The sequence below is a fragment of the Somniosus microcephalus genome, chromosome 3 (assembly GCF_052327205.1).
Source record: "Somniosus microcephalus isolate GS21.2 chromosome 3, FLI_Smic_1.0, whole genome shotgun sequence".
Lineage (NCBI taxonomy): Eukaryota > Metazoa > Chordata > Chondrichthyes > Squaliformes > Somniosidae > Somniosus > Somniosus microcephalus.
The window spans coordinates 151,650,640-151,670,683 of NC_140989.1; the positions used below are offsets into that span (position 1 = coordinate 151,650,640).

At 49.3% G+C, this 20,044-nt stretch overlaps 1 protein-coding gene across 1 annotated transcript; it reads right to left on the reverse strand.

Annotated features, from left to right (window-relative positions):
- Window positions 1-255: 255 nt before the first annotated feature.
- On the reverse strand, window positions 256-18,938 carry LOC147121480 (uncharacterized). Its single transcript, XM_085977800.1, has 3 exons — window positions 18,080-18,938; window positions 490-581; window positions 256-309 (listed from the first exon to the last, which is right to left on the reverse strand). The coding sequence occupies exons 1-3, from the start codon at window positions 18,936-18,938 to the stop codon at window positions 256-258; spliced, it is 1,005 nt and encodes a 334-aa protein (XP_085833926.1).
- Between the last annotated feature and the right edge of the window lie 1,106 nt (window positions 18,939-20,044).

Sequence of the window (20,044 nt, forward strand, 5' to 3'; positions counted from 1 at the left end):
AAACTCAATTTCGCGATCGCCAGCGTTTATTAGCGCCAGGCGCTAAAGTTAACGCCCAGGCGATGTTAGCGCCCCAAAATGGTTGATACCGAATTTCTCCCCCTAGGAGTTATTTTAATTAAACCAAGTAAGATGACTCACTGTTGTAGGGAAGTGTGGCGTGCACATTACCTTATACCATTATGCAAAAATAAGCAGTAATAATTGAAATAAGTTAAGCTGATCATAACTATCGCTCTATATGATCATGTCCTTTCAAATAAAGTAGCTTAAAGAATTGTATCTGGCCTCATCTTTTTCTTGGTCCACCTTTGGAGAGATTGAAGAAGCACATGTGCAAAAAATTAAAATATCTAGTTCAGATCGCAAGGTTACACTATAATATCATTAGACATTGGGCAGTACAGGCACAACCCTAATCGTAATACATTCAGACTGTTTACGGCAGTGACCAGCACTGCTGTGCCCAAGAGGATAGCTAAGGCATACCTGAAACTTGTAACAGTCATATTTTCTCCTTTCTTTCACAACCAGACAGCCTAGCTTGGTTATCCTCTCTTCATTGTTTGTTGATTTACAAACTTGGCACAAATACATTTAAGCATACAAGAATAAGAATAAAACTGGACAGACCATCCAGCAACAACCTCGGCACTGGCTACAGACATGGCAACGGCACACCCAGCCTCTGCAAAGACCTCCTCACTAATATCTGGGGACTTGGGCCAAAATTGGGAGAGCTGTCCCACAGACTAGTCAAGCAACAGCCTGACATAGTCATCCTCACAGAATCATGCCTTTCAGCCAATGTCCCAGACTCCTCAATCACCATTCCTGAGTATGTCCGGTCTCACCGGCAGGACAGACCCACCAGAGGTGGCGGCACTGTGGTATACAGTCAGGGGAGAGTGGCCCTGGGAGTCCTCAACATTGACTCCGGAACCCATGAAGTATCATGACTTCAGGTCAAGCATGGACAAGGAAATCTCCTGCTGATTACCACCTACCGCCCTCCCTCAGCTGATGAATCAGTATTCCTCCACCAAGAGTGGCTCAGTAGCAACACTACTGACCGAGCTGGCCAAGTCCTGAAGGACATAGCTGCCAGATTGGGGCTGTGGCAGGTGGTGAGATCACCAACACTAGGGAAAACCCTACTTGACCGTGTCCTCACCAATCTACCTGCCGCAGATGCATCTGTCCATGACAGCATTGGTAGCAGTGACCACCGCACAGTCATTCTGGAGACGAAGTCCCGTCTTCACACTGAGGACACCCTCCATCGTGTTGTGTGGCACTACCACCGTGCTAAATGGGATAGATTTAGAACAGATCTAGCAGCTCAAAACTGGGCATCCATGAGGCGCTGTGGGCCACCAGCAGCAGCAGAATTGTATTCCATCACAATCTGTAACCTCATGGTCTGACATATCCCTCGCTCTACCATTACCATCAAGCCAGGGGACCAACCCTGGTTCAATGAGGAGTACAGAAGAGCATGCCAGGAGCAATACCAGGCATACCAAAAACAAGCTGCCAATCTGGGGAAGCTGTAACACAGGACTACATGCATGCTAAACAGCAGAACCAGCATGCTATAGACAGGGCTAAGCGATCCCATAATCAACAGATCAGATCAAAGCTCTGCAGTCCTGCCACAGCCAGTCGTGAATGGTGGTGGACAATTTAACAACTAACAGGAGGAGGAGGCTCCATGAATATCCCCATCCTCAATGATGGCAGAGCCCAGCACGTGAGTGCAAAAGACAAGGCTGAAGCTTTTGTAACCATCTTCAGCCAGAAGTGTTGAGTGGATGATCCACCTCGGCCTCCTCTTGAGGTCCCCGCCATCACAGATGCTGGTCTTCAGCCAATTTGATTCACTCCACATGATATCAAGAAACAGCTGAGCGCACTGGATACAGCAAAGGCTATGGGCCCCGACAACATCCCATCTGTCGTGTTGAAGATCTGTGCTACAGGACTAACCGCGCCTCTAGCCAAGCTGTTCCAGTACAGCTACAACACTGGCATCTACCTGAAATGTGGAAAACTGCCCAGGTATGCCCTGTCCACAAAAAGCAGGAAAAATCCAATCTGGCCAATTACTGCCTCACCAGTATACTCTCAATCATCAGCAAAGTGATGGAAAGTGTCGTCGACAGTGCTATCAAGTGGCACTTACTCACCAAAAACCTGCGCACCGATGTTCAGTTTGGGTTCCGCCAGGACCACTCGGCTCCTGACCTCATTACAGCCTTGGTCCAAACATGGACAAAGGAGCTGAATTCCAGAAGTGAGGTGAGAGTAACTGCCCTTAACATCAAGGCAGCATTTGACCGAGTCTGGCATCAAGGAGCCCTGGTAAAATTTAAGTCAATTGGAATCAGGGGGAAACTCTACTGGCTGGAGTCATACATAGCACAAAGGAACATGATTGTAGTGGTTAAAGGTCAATCATGTCAGCCTCAGGACATCGCTGCAGGAGTTCCTCAGGGCAGTGTCCTAGGCCCAACCATCTTCAGCTGCTTCATCAATGACCTTCCCTCCAACATAAGGTCAGAAATGGGGCTGTTCGCTGATGACTGCAGAGTGTTCAGTTCCATTCACAACTCCTCAGATGATGAAGCAATCCATGCCCACATGCAGCAAGACCTGGACGGCATTCAGGCTTGGGCTGATAAGTGGCAAGTAACATTCGTGCCGCAAAAGTGCCAGGCAATGACCATCTCCAACAAGCGAGAGTCTAACCACCACCCCTTGACATTCAACAGCATTACCATCGACAAATCCCCCACCATCAACATCCTGGGAGTCACCATTAACCAGAAACTTAACTGGACCAGCCACATAAATACTGTGGCAACAAGAGCAGGTAAGAGGCTGGGTAGTCTGCAGCGAGTGACTCACCTCCTGACTCCACAAGGCTTTTCCACATCTACAAGGCACAAGTCAGTGGTGTGATGGAATACTTTCCACTTGCCTGGATGAGTGCAGCTCCAACAACACTCAAGAAGCTCAACACCATCCAAGACAAATCAGCCCACTTGATTGGCACCCCATCCACCACCTTAAACATTCACTCCCTCCACCACCGGCGCACCGTGGCTGCAGTGTGTACCATCTACAAGATGCACTGCAGCAACTCACCAAGGTTTCTTCAACAGCACCTCCCAAACCCGCGACCTCTTCCACCTAGAAGGACAAGTGCAGCAGACGCATGGGAACACCACCACCTCCAAGTTCCCCTCCAAGTCACGCACCATCCTGACTTGGAAATATATCGCTGATCCTTCATCGTCGCTGGGTCAAAATCCTGGAACTCCCTCCCTAACAGCACTATGGGAGTACCTTCACCACAAGGACTGCAGCGGTTCAAGAAGGCGGCTCACCACCACCTTCTCAAGGACAATTAGGGATGGGCAATAAATGCTGGCCTTGCTAGCGATGCGCACATCTCTGGAACGAATAAAAAAAAGCAGTCAGATAAGCCAATATGGAAGCAAACATGAAACTAATACTTTTTATCTAAAACCTTACAGGTTGGGTTTAAAAAAAAACACATTCAAATGTGCAAATAAGCATTTAGTTGTACAAAATTAGCTTTGATTTTCTGAGTATGAGCTGTCGGTCGGAAGCCTTAAATTCTGGCAATGAAAATCGAGAATTGGTGGGCAGTGCTCCCATGATTCCCAACTAAACGTGGTTGCTGGGGGAAGTGGCCCACCTGCAGTGTGCACTCAGAAAACTGCCTCCAGTGAGAGGAGATACATAAAATGAACCCAAATAAGATGCCAACAGAACATTATGGATAGCTAATGCCTGATTGGCATTTAATTGGCAGTTGTTTCATCCGCAGTGTAAAGTGGGCATGTATGTTCCTGAAGAGCGAGATCCTGTATCCATGGGAACTGCTGGAAGAGTAGCTCTGGTGTGCAGTTTGCTGCACATGCGACTCAAATCTCTGAATATAGTAACATATCCTGTAAAACACAATGCAACAAATTACTCCATACATGTGCTGGAGTGTGTGTCCATTCCCAGACATCGTCACAACAACTTGCATTTATATAGCGCCTTTAACGTAGTACTACATCCCAAGGCACTTCACAGGACCGGAATCAGACAAAAATTGACTCCGAGCCAAAGAAAGAGTCATTGGGGCAGGTGACCAAAAAGATTGGTCAAAGGCATAGGTTTTAAGGAGGGTCTTAAAGAATCATAGAATCATAGGGGGAAAAATTCAGTTGTTTGCGCCTCCTGTTAGCGCCTTAAGAGGGCGCTAATGGGACGTAAAGCAACTAGTGCCCGGGCGCGGCGATGTTTGCGCCGCTCACAAAATTAACTAGACATTTTGCAGCGGCGCTAAACACTACCACCACGAACTCCTGCGCCGGCAGATCGTGACGTCAGCGCGTGCACAACGTCCCGGTAGTGCCCCGGACCGGATATTGAGTGGCGCCCCCTGCCTTACCGCCTGCCGCTAGCAACAACAGGTTGAGGGGAGCGTTTTGCAGTCAGAAAGGGACTGGGGGAGCGCTATTTAAAGGCAACCGCTTCCTGCCTTTTTTTTGTTGGTGACATTTTTGCACCACGCATTCTGAGAGAGAGCGAGAGAGAGACTTCTGCAGAGATTCAACGCTGTGTGAAGGAGTTTTGGGTACTGAGCAGCACTTTGCAGGTTCATTTCGGCCCGTCGAGCCCATGCTGTCTCTCTGCAAGTGCACTTCAACTAGTCCCACTCCCCCGCCCTTCCCCCATAGCCCTGCAAATTGTTTTCCTTCAGGTACTTATCTAATTTCCTTTTGAAAGTCACAATTCAATCTGCCTCCACAGCCCTTCAGGCAGTGAATTCCAGATCCTAACCACTCGCTGCGTAAAAAAGTTTTTCCTGATGTCGCCTTTGGTTCTTCTGCCAATCACCTTAAACCTATCTCCTCTGGTTCTCGACCCTTCCGCCAATGGGAACAGTTTCTCTCTATCCACTCTGTCTAGACCCCTCATGATTTTGAACACCTCTATCAAATCTCCTCTCAAACTTCCCTGCTCTAAGGAGAACAACCCCAGCTTCTCCAGTCTATCCACGTAACTGAAGTCCTCATCCCTGGAATCATTCTCGTAAATCTTTTCTGCACCCTCTAAGGCCTTCACATCCTTCCAAAAGTGCGGTGCCCAGAATTGGATACAATACTCCAGTTGAGGCCGAACCAGTGTTTTATAAAGGTTTATCATAACTTCCTTGCTTTTGTACTCTATGCCTCTATTAATGAAGCCCAGGATCCCGTATGCTTTTTTAACCAATTTCTCAACCTGCCCTGCCATCTTCAACAATTTGTGCACATATACCCCCAGGTCTCTCTGTTCATGCACCCCCTTTAGAATTGTGCCCTTTAGTTTATATTGCCTCTCCTTGTTCTTCTTACCAAACTGTATCACTTTGCACTTTTCTGCATTAAATTTCACCTGCCATGTGTCCGCCCATTCCATCAGCCTGTCCATGTCCTCCTGAAGTCTATGCCTATCCTCTTCACTATTCACTATACTTCCAAGTTTTGTGTCATCTGCAAATTTTGAAATTGTGCCCTGTACACCCAAGATTAAGTCATTAATGTATATCAAGAAAAGCAGTGGTCCTAGTACCAACCCCTGGGTAACACCACTGTGTACCTTCCTCCAGTCTGAAAAACAACCGTTCACCATTACTCTTTTTCCTGTCACTTAACCAATTTTGTATCCATGCTGCCTCTGTATCTTTTATTCCATGGGCTTCAACTTTGCCAGCAAACTTATTATGTAGCACTTTATCAAACGCCTTTTGGAAGTCCGTGTATACCGCATCAACCGCATTACCCTCATCAACCCTCTTTGTTAGCTCATCAAAAAACTCATCAAGTTAGTTAAACATGATTTCCTTTAACAAATCCGTGCTGGTTTTCCTTAATTAAGCTACACTTGTCCAAGTGAATATTAATTTTGTCCCTGATTATCATTTCTAAAAGCTTCCCCACTACTAAGGTGAAACTGACCGGCCTGTAGTTACTGGGTTTATCCTTACACCCTTTTTTGAACAAGGTTGTAACATTTACAATTCTCCAGTCCTCTGGCACCAGAGGACTGGAAGATTATGGCCAGAACCTCCGCAATTTCCACCTATACTTCCCTCAGCATCCTAGGATGCATCCCATCTGGTCCTGGTGACTTATCTACTTTAAGTACAGCCAGCCTTTCTAGTACCTTCTCCTTATCAATTTTTATCTTATCCAGTATCTCAACTACCTCCTCTTTCACTATGACTTTGGCAGCATCTTCTTCCTTGGTAAAGACAGATGCAAAGTATTCATTTAGTACCTCAGCCATGCCCTCTGCTTCCATGCATAGGTCTCCATTTTGGTCCCTAATCGGCCCCACCCCTCTTACAACCCATTTATTATTTATATGCCTATAGAAGACTTTTGGATTCCCTTTTATGTTAGCTGCCAATCTATTCTCATACTCTCTCTTTGCCTGTCTTATTTCGTTTTTCACTTCCCCTCTGAACTTCCTATATTTAGCCCGGTTCTCACTTGTGGTACAGAGGCAGAGAGGTTTAGGGAGGGAATTCCAGAGCTCATGGCAGCGGGTGGAGGCGGAGCTGAGCGGCAGAGTGACTACAAGAGGCCCCAGAGGCTCAGGTAGGCCCCAGTGCGGCATCGGCAGCAGGTGGAGGCGGAGCTGAGCGGCAGAGCGACTACAAGAGGCCCCAGAGGCTCAGGTAGGCCCCAGTGCGGCATCGGCAGCGGGTGGAGGCGGAGCTGAGCGACAGAGCGACTACAAGAGGCCCCAGAGGCTCAGGTAGGCCCCAGTGCGGCATCGGCAGCGGGTGGAGGCGGAGCTGAGCGGCAGAGCGACTACAAGAGGCCCCAGAGGCTCAGGTAGGCCCCAGTGCGGCATCGGCAGCGGGTGGAGGCGGAGCTGAGCGGCAGAGCGACTACAAGAGGCCCCAGAGGCTCAGGTAGGCCCCAGTGCGGCATCGGCAGCGGGTGGAGGCGGAGCTGAGCGGCAGAGCGACTACAAGAGGCCCCAGAGGCTCAGGTAGGCCCCAGTGCGGCATCGGCAGCGGGTGGAGGCGGAGCTGAGCGGCAGAGCGACTACAAGAGGCCCCAGAGGCTCAGGTAGGCCACAGTGCGGCATCGGCAGCGGGTGGAGGCGGAGCTGAGCGGCAGAGCGACTACAAGAGGCCCCAGAGGCTCAGGTAGGCCCCAGTGCGGCATCGGCAGCGGGTGGAGGCGGAGCTGAGCGGCAGAGCGACTACAAGAGGCCCCAGAGGCTCAGGTAGGCCTCACCAATCTCCAATCTCAGGGAAGGAGAGAGGTAAAAAGTATTCAAGGTGTGACGTCACCACAAAGCGGGTAAGTGATTGGTTGGTAAGTATTTCTCCCTTTTTAAGCTTAAATCTCCTTGGTTTATAGTTTCTAAGGTGTGATATTCACCATCTAGAATCGAGGCAGAGGGTATTTAAGAATAATATTAATAAATGTAATTAATTACATAGAATGGGAGATCAGGCGATGTGTTGCTGCTGCAATATGTGGGAGCTGGTGGACACCACTGATGCTCACGGTGATCACATTTGCAGTAAGTGTTGGCTGCTCGAGGAATTCCGGCTCCGTGTTGAAGAGCTGGAGTCCGAGCTTCAAACACTGAGACACATCAGGGAGGGGGAGAGTTACCTGGACTCTGTGTATCAGGAGGTAGTCACACCAATTAGATTAATTAAATCAGATGTAGTCCGTGGCCAGGGTCAGGATGGTGTGACTAGAAGTGAGGCAGGTACGAGGATCCAGCAGGTAGTGTTGGAGGAGCCGCAGCCCTTGCACTTGTCCAACAGGTTCGAGGCTCTTACTCCCTGTGAGGATGGGAACAGGGACTGCGGGGAGGATGAGCAACCTGGCCACAGCACCGTGGAGCGGGGGGCCATTCAAGTGGGGGGAGTTAAAAGAAATGTTGTAGTGGTAGGGGAGAGTATCATTAGGGGGATAGATAGAGTTCTCTGCAGCCGAGAGCGAGAGTCCCGAAGGCTGTGTTGCCTGCCCGGTGCCAGGGTTAAGGACATCTCCTCTGGACTGGAGAGAAACTTGGAGTGGGAGGGGGAGGATCCAGTTGTCATGGTCCATGTTGGTACCAACGACATAGATAGGACAAGGAAGGAGGTTCTGCTGAGGGAGTTTGAGCAGCTAGGGGCCAAATTAAAAAGCAGAACCACAAGGGTAATAATCTCTGGATTATTACCTGAGCCACGAGCGAATTTGGCTAGGACAAATAAAATTAGAGAGTTAAATGCGTGGCTCAAAGACTGGTGTGGGAGAAATGGGTTTTGCTTCCTGGGACACTGGCACCAGTACTGGGGCAGGAGGGAGCTGTTCCGTTGGGATGGGCTTCACTTGGCCAGTGCTGGGACTAGAGTCCTGGCGGATCATATAACTAGGGCTGTAGAGAGGGCTTTAAACTAACTAGTGGGGGGGAGGTTCCTAGAGAGCAAATAATACAAATGACAACAGAGAAGGTCATAGACTTAGGTAGCAGTGGGGAAATTAAAAACCAGCGCATGTCAGGAAGGGGCAGAAGGTATGGAGTAAAAGGTAAAGTAATAAAAAGGGCAAAAGCAGGAACTAAGTGTCACAAAACATCTTTGAAAGTTCTCTATCTGAATGCACGTAGCATTTGTAAAAAAAATAGATGAGTTAATGGCACAAATAACTACATATGGGTATGATCTTGTGGCCATTACAGAAACATGGCTGCAGGGTGACAATGCCTGGGAATTAAACATACCAGGTTATTTAACTATCAGGAAGGACAGGCAGGAAGGAAGGGGAGGTGGGGTGGCTATGTTAATAAAGGAAGGAATCACTGTAATACAGAGAAATGATATTGGGTCAAAAGATCAGGACAATGAAACAGTTTGGGTGGGGGTAAGGAATAATAAGGGGAAAAAAACACTAGTGGGCGTAGTCTATAGGCCTCCGAACTGTGGCAAATCTGTTGGACGGAGTATCAATCAGGAAATAGTTGAGGCTTGTAATAAGGGAACATCTATAATTATGGGGGATTTTAACTATCATATTAATTGGACAAATCAAATTGGGCAGGGCTGCCTTGAGGATGAGTTCATTGAGTGTATTAGGGATGTGTTTCTTGAGCAGTATGTAACTGAACCGACCAGGGGGCAGGCAACCTTAGATCTGGTCCTGTGTAACGAGACAGGATTAATTAAAAATGTCCTAGTAAAGGATCCCCTTGGAATGAGTGACCATAACATGGTTGAATTCCATATTCAATTAGAGGGTGAGAAGGTTGGATCTCAAACAAGCGTGCTAAGCTTGAATAAAGGAGACTATGAAGGTATGAGAGCGGAATTGAGTAGAGTGGATTGGGAAAATAGATTAAAGGGTAAGATGATACATGATCAGTGGTGTACATTTAAGGAGTTATTTTACAACTTCCAAAAAATATAATTCCACTGAGAAGAAAAGGGTGTAAAAGAAAAGACAGCCATCCATGGCTAAGTAAAGAAATTAAGGATAGTATTCGACTAAAAACAAGGGCATATAAGGTAGCCAAATCTAGTGGGAGGATAGAGGATTGGGAAAACTTTAAAAGACAGCAAAAAATAACAAAAAGATTGATTAAGAAAGGGAAGATAGATTATGAAAGTAAATTAGCAAAAAATATAAAAACAGATAGTAAGAGTTTTTATAGTTATATAAAAAGAAAAAGGGTGGCTAAAGTAAATGTTGGTCCCTTAGAGGATGAGACCGGGAAATTAATAGTGGGAAATATGGAGATGGCAAAAACACTGAATGAATATTTTACATCAGTCTTTACAGTAGAAGACACTAAGAATATCCCAACACTGGACAAACACGGGGCTAAAGGGGGGGGGAGGAGCTAAACATGATCAAAATCACTAAGGAAGTGGTACTCGGTAAAATAATGGGACACAAGGCGGATAAATCACCTGGACCTGATGGCTTACATCCTAGGGTCTTGAGGGAAGTGGCGGTAGGGATTGTGGATGCATTGGTAATAATTTTCCAAAACTCCCTGGACTCGGCAATGGTCCTGGCAGACTGGAAAACTGCTAATGTAACACCCTTATTTAAAAAGGGCAGTAGACAGAAGGCTGGAAACTATGGACCGGTTAGCCTAACATCTGTGGTAGGTAAAATTTTGGAGTCCATTATTAAGGAGACAGTAACAGGACATTTGGATAATCATAATTTAATAGGACAAAGTCAGCATGGCTTTATGAAGGGGAAGTCATGTTTGACAAATTTGCTGGAGTTCTTTGAGGAAGTAACATATAGGCTGGATAAAGGGGAACCAGTGGACGTAGTGTATTTAGACTTCCAAAAGGCATTTGACAAGGTGCCACACAAAAGATTATTGCTTAAGATAAAAAATCACGGGAGTGGGGGTAATATTCTGTCATGGATAGAGGATTGGCTATCTAACAGAAGGCAGAGAGTTGGGATAAATGGTTCATTCTCAGACTGGCAATCAGTAACTAATGGTGTTCCGCAGGGGTCAGTGCTGGGTCCCCAACTCTTTACAATCTATATTAACGATTTGGAGGAGGGGACCGTGTGTAACATATCAAAGTTTGCAGATGATACTAAGATGGGGGGGAAAGTAGTGAGTGAGGAGGACATAAAAAACCTTCAAGGGGACATAGACAGGCTAAGTAAGTGGGCAGAGATTTGGCAGATGGAATACAATACTGGAAAGTGTGAGGTTATGCACTTTGGCAGGAAAAATCGTAGAGCAAGTTATTATCTTAATGGCAAGAAACTGGAAAGTACTGAAGTACAAAGGGATCTGGGGGTCCTGGTGCACGAAACTCAAAAGGTTAGTATGCAGGTGCAGCAAGTGATTAAGAAGGCCAATGGAATGTTGGCTTTCAATGCTGGGGGGATAGAATATAAAAATAGGGAGGTATTGCTTCAGTTGTACAAGGTATTGGTGAGACCGCACCTGGAATACTGCGTACAGTTTTGGTGTCCATACTTAAGAAAGGACATACTTGCTCTCGAGTCAGTACAAAGAAGGTTCACTCGGTTAATCCCGGGGATGAGGGGATGGACATATGAGGAGAGGTTGAGTAGATTGGGACTCTACTCATTGGAGTTCAGAAGAATGAGAGGCGATCATATTGAAACATATCAGATTGTGAAGGGGTTGGATCGGGTGGATGCAGGGAAGATGTTCCCGATGATGGGTGAAACTAGAACTAGGGGGCATAGTCTTAGAATAAGGGGCTGCTCTTTCAAAACTGAGATGAGGAGGAACTACTTCACTCAGAGGGTGGTAGGTCCATGGAATATGCTGCCCCAAAAAACTGTAGAAGCTACATCATTACATAAATTTAAAACAGAAATAGACAGTTTCCTAGAAGTAAAGGGAATTAAGGGTTACGGGGAGCGGGCAGGAATTTGGACATGAGTCTAGGTTCGGATCGGTCATGGCCCTGTGGGTAGCGGAGCGGGCCCAGGGGCCGTGTAGCCTGATCCTGCTCCTATTTCGTGTGTCTAATTCTGTTAGATGCAGGAGATGGTTCTGTGATAGTGGATTGGCAGTTAGGATCAGATCAGCCATGATCTTATTGAATGGCGGAGCAGGCTCGAGGGGCCGATTGGCCTACTCCTGCTCCTATTTCTTATGTTCTTATTATGTTCTTATGTTCATGGCCTAGATAGCCGAAGGCATGGCCACCAATGGCAGTGTGAAGAAAGGGGGATGAACAAGAGGTCAGAGTTGGAGAGGCGCAGATTTCTCAGAGGGTTGTAGGTCTGGAGGAGGTTACAGAAATAGGGAGGGGCGAGGGCCATGGAGGGAATTGAACACGAGGATGAGAATTTTAAAACTGAGGCATTGGTGGGCTGAGAGCTAATATAGGTCAACACATTTTATGCTAAATCTCAGAACTGGGAAAACACCCGAGTTGAAATTTAAAATAAACAGATTAACACCTTTAGTAAAAGAGCAGACAAAGGAATTTTATTCAAATGTGCAACCACTTTTGTTACAAAATATTGCACAGTGTAATTCCAATGTATTTGAGGCAATGTTTAGCTGGTGAAAACTATTTTCAATGCTATAAATTGAAGGTGAATTTTTATCTGGATTTTAAGAAGAGGGTTTTAATCACTTGTGGTGTAGTGTAAGAAACTGGTCAGTAGATCATGGAAGAGCTACATTAGGAAGCAAAGGACGAGATACAGCAAGAAAGGAGATAAACAATGAAGGGTTGGCGATGAAAGGGATAAATACACCGATCTTACAAGCTGACAAATTGTTTTGCTTTTCAACAATGCTGGAAATGCTTTGCAGGTCGATCAGCATTCAAAAGAAAAAGGCAGGTTAAGATTGTGGGTGAAACTTGCAAGCTATCTTTCTATAAATGGTTCCACCTGAACTATTAATCTGTCCTTATCAGATGCTGATTTCATTTGTATTTTTTTCTGCTTTTATTTAAGATTTCCCATCATCTCTGCTTGTTTTTTCAGCTTGCCATAGTTAGAAAGGGGCTCAACACTGACTGGGTGCAGGTTGGAATTTTCTAGCTCCATCAAACTAACCAGCAATGTTGGCCATTCATTATTATTATGTTGACTCAGTAATGCTAAGATCAGGATATAGTAAGGACAGACTGGGCAGGATTCTCATCCTTGTTTTCAAATCCCCCCACAGCTTCACCCCTCCCTATCTCTGTAATCTTCTCCAGCCCCGCAACCCTCTGAGATATCAGTGTTCCTCTAATTCTCATCGAATTGAGCATCCTCGATTTTAATCGCTCCACCATTGGCAGCCATGCCTTCAGCTGACAAGGCCCTAAACAGTGGATTCCTTCCCGAAACCTCTCTGCCTCTCTACCTTGCTATCTCGCTTTCCTGCTTTAAGACGTTCCATAAAACCTATCTCTTTGATCAAGCATTTGGTCATCTGCCTAATATCTCCTTATGTGGCTCGGTGTCAAATTTTACGTAGGATTACATAGAGATTACATAGGAGATACAGCACAGAAACAAGCAATTCGGTCCAACCAGCCCATACCGGTGTGTATGCTCCACTCGAGCCTCCTCCTGCCTTCCCTCATCTAAAACTATCAGCATAACCCTCTATTCCCTTCTCCCTCATACGCTGATCTAGCCTCCCCTTAAATGCATCTTTCTTCTTCTTCTTAGGCAGTCCCTCGGAACCGAGGATGACTTGCTTCCACATTAAAAATGAGTTCTCAGGTGACTGATGAGTCCAATGTGGGACCTACAGTCTCTGTCACAGGTGGGGCAGATGGTGGTTGAAGGGGCGGGTGGGTGAGGTGCTTGGGTTGATGTGTGCTCCTTGCGCTGCCTGCGCTTGGCTTCCGCTTGCTCCCGGTGAAGAGACTCGAGGTGTTCGGCGCCTTCCTGGATGCTTCTCCTCCACTTTGTGCGGTCTTGGGCCAGGGATTCCCAGATGTCCGTGGGGATGTTACACTTTTTCAAGGAGGCTTTGAGGGTGTCCTTGAAGCGTTTCCTCTGCCCACCTAGGGCTCTCTTGCCGTGCCGGAGCTCCGGGTAGAGCGCTTGTTTTGGGAGTCTCGTATCGGGCATGCCGACAATGTGACCCGTCCATCGGAGCTGAACGAGCGTGGTCAAAGCTTCGATGCTGGGGATGTTGGCCTGAGCAAGAACACTGAGGTTGGTGCGCCTATCCTGCCAATGGATTTGCAGGATCTTACGGAGGCAGCATTGGTGGTACCTCTCCAGTGCTTTGAGGTGCCTGCTGTACATGGTCCATGTCTCTGAGGCATACAGCAGTGCAGGTATCACTGCTGCCCTGTAGACCATGAGATTAGTGCCGGGTTTGAGGTCCTGGTCTTCAAACACTCTCTCCCTCAGGCGACCGAAGGCTGCACTGGCACACTGAAGGTGGTGTTGGACTTTGTTGTCAACGTCTGCTCTTGTTGACAGTAGGCTCCCGAGGTATGGAAAGTGGTCCACGTTGTCCAAGGCCTTGTCGTGGATTTTGACAATCGGGGGGCAGTACTGTGTGGCGGGGGCAGGTTGGTAGAGGACCTTTGTCTTACGAATGTTTAGTGTAAGGCCCATGCTCTCGTACGCTTCGATGAAGGTGTTGACGATGGTTTGGAGTTTGACCTCTGAGTGAGCGCAGACGCAAGCGTCGTCTGCATACTGTAATTCGACGACAGAGGATGGGACGACCTTGGATCTGGACTGGAGGCAACGGAGGTTGAACAGTTTCCCGTTTGTTCTGTAAATTAGTTCCACTCCAGTGGGGAGCTTACTGAGGGTGAGATGGAGCATTGCAGCAAGGAAGATCGAGAAGAGCGTTAGTGCAATGACACAGCCTTGCTTGACTCCGGTTCGTACATGAATTGGGTCTGTGGTGGAACCGTTGGTCAGGATCACGGCTTGCATGTCGTCATGAAGCAGGCGGAGGATAGTGACAAACTTTTGGGGGCAGCCGAATTTGAGGAGAACACTCCATAATCCCTCACGGTTGACAGTGTCGAAGGTCTTTGTGAGATCAAAGAAGGCCATGTACAGTGGTTGGTGCTGTTCCCTGCATTTCTCTTGTAATTGACGTGCAGTGAAGATCATGTCCATTGTGCCCCTTAGTGGGCAGAATCCATATTGCGACTCTGGGAGGAGCTCTTCGGCCACTGGGAGAAGGCGATTGAGGAGGATTCTTGCATTGACTTTGCCTGTGGCAGACAGCAGGGAAACTCCTCTGTAATTACCGCAATCGGACTTGTCACCTTGATGTGCCATCAATAACTCCAGAAGACTAAGAGTTAAACTTATAACAAGTAGGCTTTTATTAACAAAAGAATACGAGCATGCCTCTGCTGGTAGACTGATCCTTAAAGCCAGGGGGACTGGAGGTCAATCACCTTTATACCTGGGCTTAGGGGTGGAGCCAGGGGTGGATCCAGCTGAGGCATGCCCAGACATGTTCTGTACAGGCAGATTAGTGGTTTACCACATTCACCCCTTGTTTAAAATGAGTCCGGCGGGGTGAAGTGTCTCAGAAGTTCATATAGGCAAGTCTCTCCGGGGGTCTTGTCTGCCGTAGTGGTCGTCGTGGTGCCGGCTGCGGCGGTTCTTTTCCCGCGGCCGTTTCCCGCGTGGGCCGGAGCACTGGCGTGTCGTCTTCATGGGTGCGGGGTCGGTGTGTGTATAAGGGTGGGTCACAGGGCCCTGGCGTGCCGTTTACTTGGGTTAGATGTGGATTCCCTTCTAGGGGTGTGTCGTGGGTAATGGTAGTGGGTAATGGTGTTTTCGGTGGCACCTGAGGGTGCGAGGTCTCGTATGGAGACCGTGTCCTCCCGCCCGTCAGGATACGCCATGTATGCATATTGTGGGTTGGCGTGGAGGAGGTGGACCCTTTCGACCAGGGGGTCTGTTTTATGGCTCCTCACGTGCTTCCTGAGCAAGACGGGCCCTGGAGACGTCAGCCATGGCGGTAGCGATGTCCCCGAGGTGGATTTCCTAGGGAAGACGAACATTTTCTCGTGAGGGGTGGCGTTCGTGGCGGTACAGAGTAGTGACCGTATGGAGTCAAGCGCATCGGGGAGGACTTCTTGCCAGCGGGAGGTTGGGAGGCCTCTGGACTTTAAGGCTAGCATGGCGGTTTTCCACACTGTCGCGTTCTCCCTTTCGACTTGTCCGTTACCCCGGGGGTTGTAGCTGGTGGTCCTGCTCGTGGCTATCCTTTTTTCGAGCAGGTACTGGCGCAGCTCGTCGCTCATGAACAACGAGCCCCTGTCACTATGGATGTAGCTGGGAAAACCGAATATGGCGAAGAGGTCATTGAGACATTTGATGACTGTGGCGCTGGTCATGTCCGGGCAGGGGATAGCGAACGGGAAACGGGAGTACTCGTCAATGATGTTGAGGAAGTACGTGTTGCGGTCAGAGGAGGGGAGGGGCCCTTTAAAATCTACACTTAGGCGCTCGAAGGGGCGGGTGGCTTTTATCAGGTGCGCCCTGTCTGGCCTATAAAAGTGCGGTTTGCATTCGGCACAGACTTGGCAGTTCCTGGTCATGGTCCTGACCTCCTCGATGGAGTAAGGCAGGTTGCGGGCCTTAATGAAGTGGAAAAACCTGGTGACTCCCGGGTGGCAGAGATCGCTGTGGAGGGCCCGTAGCCTATCAACCTGTGCGTTGGCACATGTTCCACGGGATAGGGCGTCCGGGGGCTCATTAAGTTTCCCGGGCCGGTATAAGATATCATAATTGTAGGTGGATAATTCGATCCTCCACCGCAATATCTTGTCATTTTTGATTTTGCCCCTCTGCTTGTTATTGAACATAAATGCTACTGATCATTGGTTAGTGAGCAGGGTGAAGCGTTTACTGGCCAGGTAATGCCTCCAATGCCGTACAGCCTCCACTATAGCCTGGGCCTCCTTTTCGACTGAGGAGTGTCTAATTTCGGGGCCCTGGAGGGTTCGTGAAAAGAAGGCCACGGGTCTCCCCGCCTGGCTAAGGGTTGCGGCCAGGGCGAAGTCAGACGCATCGCTCTCCACTTGGAAAGGGATGGACTCATCCACGGCATGCATTGTAGCCTTTGCAATGTCCTCTTTTATGCGGGTGAAGGCTGCACGGGCCTCTGCCGCCAGGGGGAAGGAGGTTGACTTGATAAGGGGCCTGGCTTTGTCCGCGTAATTGGGCACCCATTGGGCGTAATAAGAGAAAAACCCCAGACATCTCTTCAGGGCTTTGAGGCAGTGAGGCAGGGGTAGTTCCAGAAGGGGGCGCATTCGGTCGGGGTCGGGGCCGATGACGCCGTTTTCCACTACACAGCCAAGGATAGCGAGGCGGGTGGTGCGAAACATACACTTTTTTTGTTGTATGTCAAATTTAAGCGCTGGGCTGTTCGGAGGAATTTTTCTAGATTGGCGTCATGGCCCTGCTGGTCATGGCCGCAGATGGTGACATTGTCCAGGTAGGGAAAAGCGGCCTGTAGCGCGTTCTGGTCAACCATCCGGTCCATCTCCCTTTGGAAGACTGAGACCCCGTTGGTGACGCCGAAGGGGACTCTGAGGAAGTGGTAGAGGCGGCCGTTTGCCTCGAAGGCAGTATACTGGCGGTCTTCAGGCCTGATAGGGAGTTGGTGGTATGCCGACTTCAGGTCAATGGTAGAGAATACCCGGTACTGTGCAATCTGATTGACCATATCAGATATGCGGGGAAGGGGGTATGCGTCTAATTGGGTATACCTATTGATTGTTTGACTGTAGTCAATGACCAGGCGCTGTTTCTCGCCGGTCTTCACGACCACTACTTGGGCTCGCCATGGGCTGGTGCTGCCCTCGATAATCCCCTCCCGCAGGAGTCTCTCTACTTCTATTTTAATGAAGCTTCTATCCCCGGCACTGTACCGCCTGCTTTTTGTTGCGATGGGCTTGCAGTCGTGGGCGAGATTAGCAAACAATGGAGGGGGGCTGACTTTCAGGGTGGATAGGCTGCATATTGTGCGCGGCGGTTGTTTTAAATTTTGCCGGCTGCAGAATGTAAGTGGGGGCAGGGGCCCGCCGTACGCCATCGTGACACTCTCTAGGTGGCACTGGAAATCCAGTCCCAGTAGCACAGCAGCGCAGAGCTGTGGCAGGACAAGGAGTTTAAAGTCTTTGTACTCTGTGCCCATTACTGTCAGGGTCGCTACACAGTAGCCGCCGACGTCCACCGTATGGGACTTGGAGGCCATAGAGACCCGGTGGCGCGTGGGCATGACTGATAGGGAGTAGCGTCGCACCGTGTCGGGGTGGATAAAGCTCTCCGTGCTCCCGCAGTCAAATAGGCAGTTTGTTGCGTGACCGTTTACCTTGATGTTCATCGTGGACCTGGCCAGTTGGTGAGGCCTGGATTGGTCCAGGATGATGGAGGCCATTGTTGAGGTCGGTGGGTTGCTGTTGTACTCGCGCGAGGCAGTGGGGAGTCAGGGGCCTGGTCCCAAAGTGACGTCCAAGATGGCGGCCTGCAACGCTCACACGTGGCTGGTGATGTCCAAGATGGCGGCCCGCACGGCTCACACGCGGCTGGTGGTGTCCAAGATGGTGACCTGCACGGTTCACACGCGGCGCTGCTGGAGTTGGTCGGTTTCGCCCTGCACACTTTGGCATAGTGCCCCTTCTTTCCGCATTTGGAGCAGATCGCGTCCTTCGCCGGGCAGTGTTGTCTGGGGTGCTTGGCCTGGCCACAGAAATAGCACTTTGAGCCTCTGGACATCGCAGCTGTATTTGGGCTGCAGGTGGGCCGTGGCGGTGGTGGCGTGGCGCAGGCCTGTGGCCTTACCGTGTCCCAAGATGGCGGCCCCCGCGACATCCACGGGGCGGGGAGGGCCGTATGGTCGGGGGGGTAGGCATCCATGTTTCGGAGGGCCACGTCCAGCGAGTTAGCAAGGGCCACAGCCTTCTGCAGGTTGAGCCCACTTTGCTCTAGCAGTCTCTGTCGAGTGTAGCTGGACCTGATGCCGGCGACGTAGGCGTCTCTGATTAGGTCATCAGTATTTTCCGCGGCCGTCACCGATTTGCACTTGCAGTCCCGGCCGAGGACTCTCAGTGCCCGTAGGTATTCGTCACCCGATTCCCCGGGTCGCTGTTTGCGGGTAGCCAGGAGGTGTCTAGCGTAGACCTCGTTGACTGGCTTAGTATATTGTTCTTTTAGTATCGTGATAGCGGCCGTGTAGGATACAGCATCTCGGATAATCGAATATACTTGGTGGCTCACCCGTGAGTTCAGTACTAGCAGTTTGTCGGCTTCGGTCCTGACGGTAGTGCTGGAGGCCTGCAGGAATGCTTCGAAGCAGCCCAGCCAGTGCTCGAAGTTATTTGATGCATCCGCCGTTTGAGGGTCCAGTTCCAGGCGTTCCAGTTCCAGGATTTGCTCCATTTCAAAACCTTTTGTTAATAAAATTGATGCGCCATCAATAACTCCAGAAGACTAAGAGTTAAACTTATAACAAGTAGGCTTTTATTAACAAAAGAATACGAGCATGCCTCTGCTGGTAGACCGATCCTTAAAGCCAGGGGGACTGGAGGTCAATCACCTTTATACCTGGGCTTAGGGGTGGAGCCAGGGGCGGAGCCAGCTGAGGCATGCCCAGACATGTTCTGTACAGGCAGATTAGTGGTTTACCACACACCTTTCTTGAAGATGGTCACAATTACGGCATCTCTGAGATCCCCTGGCATGCTCTCCTCCTTCCAGATAAGAGAAATTAGTTCATGAATTCGCGCCAGTAATGCTTCTCCGCCATGCTTTAGTGCCTCAGCAGGGATTCCATCTACTCCTGAGTCCTTGTTGTTCTTTAGTTGTGGATGGCCTTTTCAACCTCATGCCGGGCTGGGGTTGTGCTGAGATGGTGGCGGGTAGTATGCTGTGGGATGGAGTTGAGGACACTCGTGTCGAAGACAGAGTCGTGGTTAAGGAGATCTTCAAAGTGCTCCTTCCAGCGGGCACTGACTACCTCTTTGTCCTTGATGAGTACCTCTCCGTTCTTGGCCCACAGTGGGGAAGGGCCTTGGGTGCTTGGGCCGTAGATGGTCTTGATTGCGCTAAAGAATCCACGCACGTCGATCTACAGTAGCAGTATGTTTGTGTGTGTGTGCTAGGCCGTTGTAGCAGAGCTTGGTCTCCAATCGTCTTGGATCCCCTTGCCATTGGACCAAGACCTTGCTCTGTCAAGCCCGTGTGGTAGCTGGTGTGCAACGGCCACCCCACGTTAAAAGAATTCACGCACAGGCATCTTCCACCCTTTAAAATGAAGTTCGGGACCTGGAACGTCAGGACCCTCATGGACAACCCCAACAGTGACAGACCGGCACGCCGTACTGCTATTGTTGCCAGGGAGCTCAGACGCTTCGACATTGACATCGCCGCCCTAAGTGAGACCCGGCGGGCAGGGGAAGGCCAGCTCCAAGAACAAAGCGGTGGTTACACCTTCTTTTGGAAAGGCAAACCAAAAGAAGAACGCCGCCTTCATGGGGCAGGCTTCG

Bases quoted from the DNA above. Each gene is read 5' to 3' on its own strand.
- LOC147121480 (XM_085977800.1), bottom strand. From the start codon at position 18,938: ATGGAGCAAATCCTGGAACTGGAACGCCTGGAACTGGACCCTCAAACG. The intron at 582-18,079 runs GTGAGCCGTGCG...ATTTGTGCCAAG, and splicing joins TTGGACACCACCAGCCGCGT to TTTGTAAATCAACAAACAAT. The intron at 310-489 runs GTATGCCTTAGC...ATCTCTCCAAAG, and splicing joins ATGACTGTTACAAGTTTCAG to GTGGACCAAGAAAAAGATGA.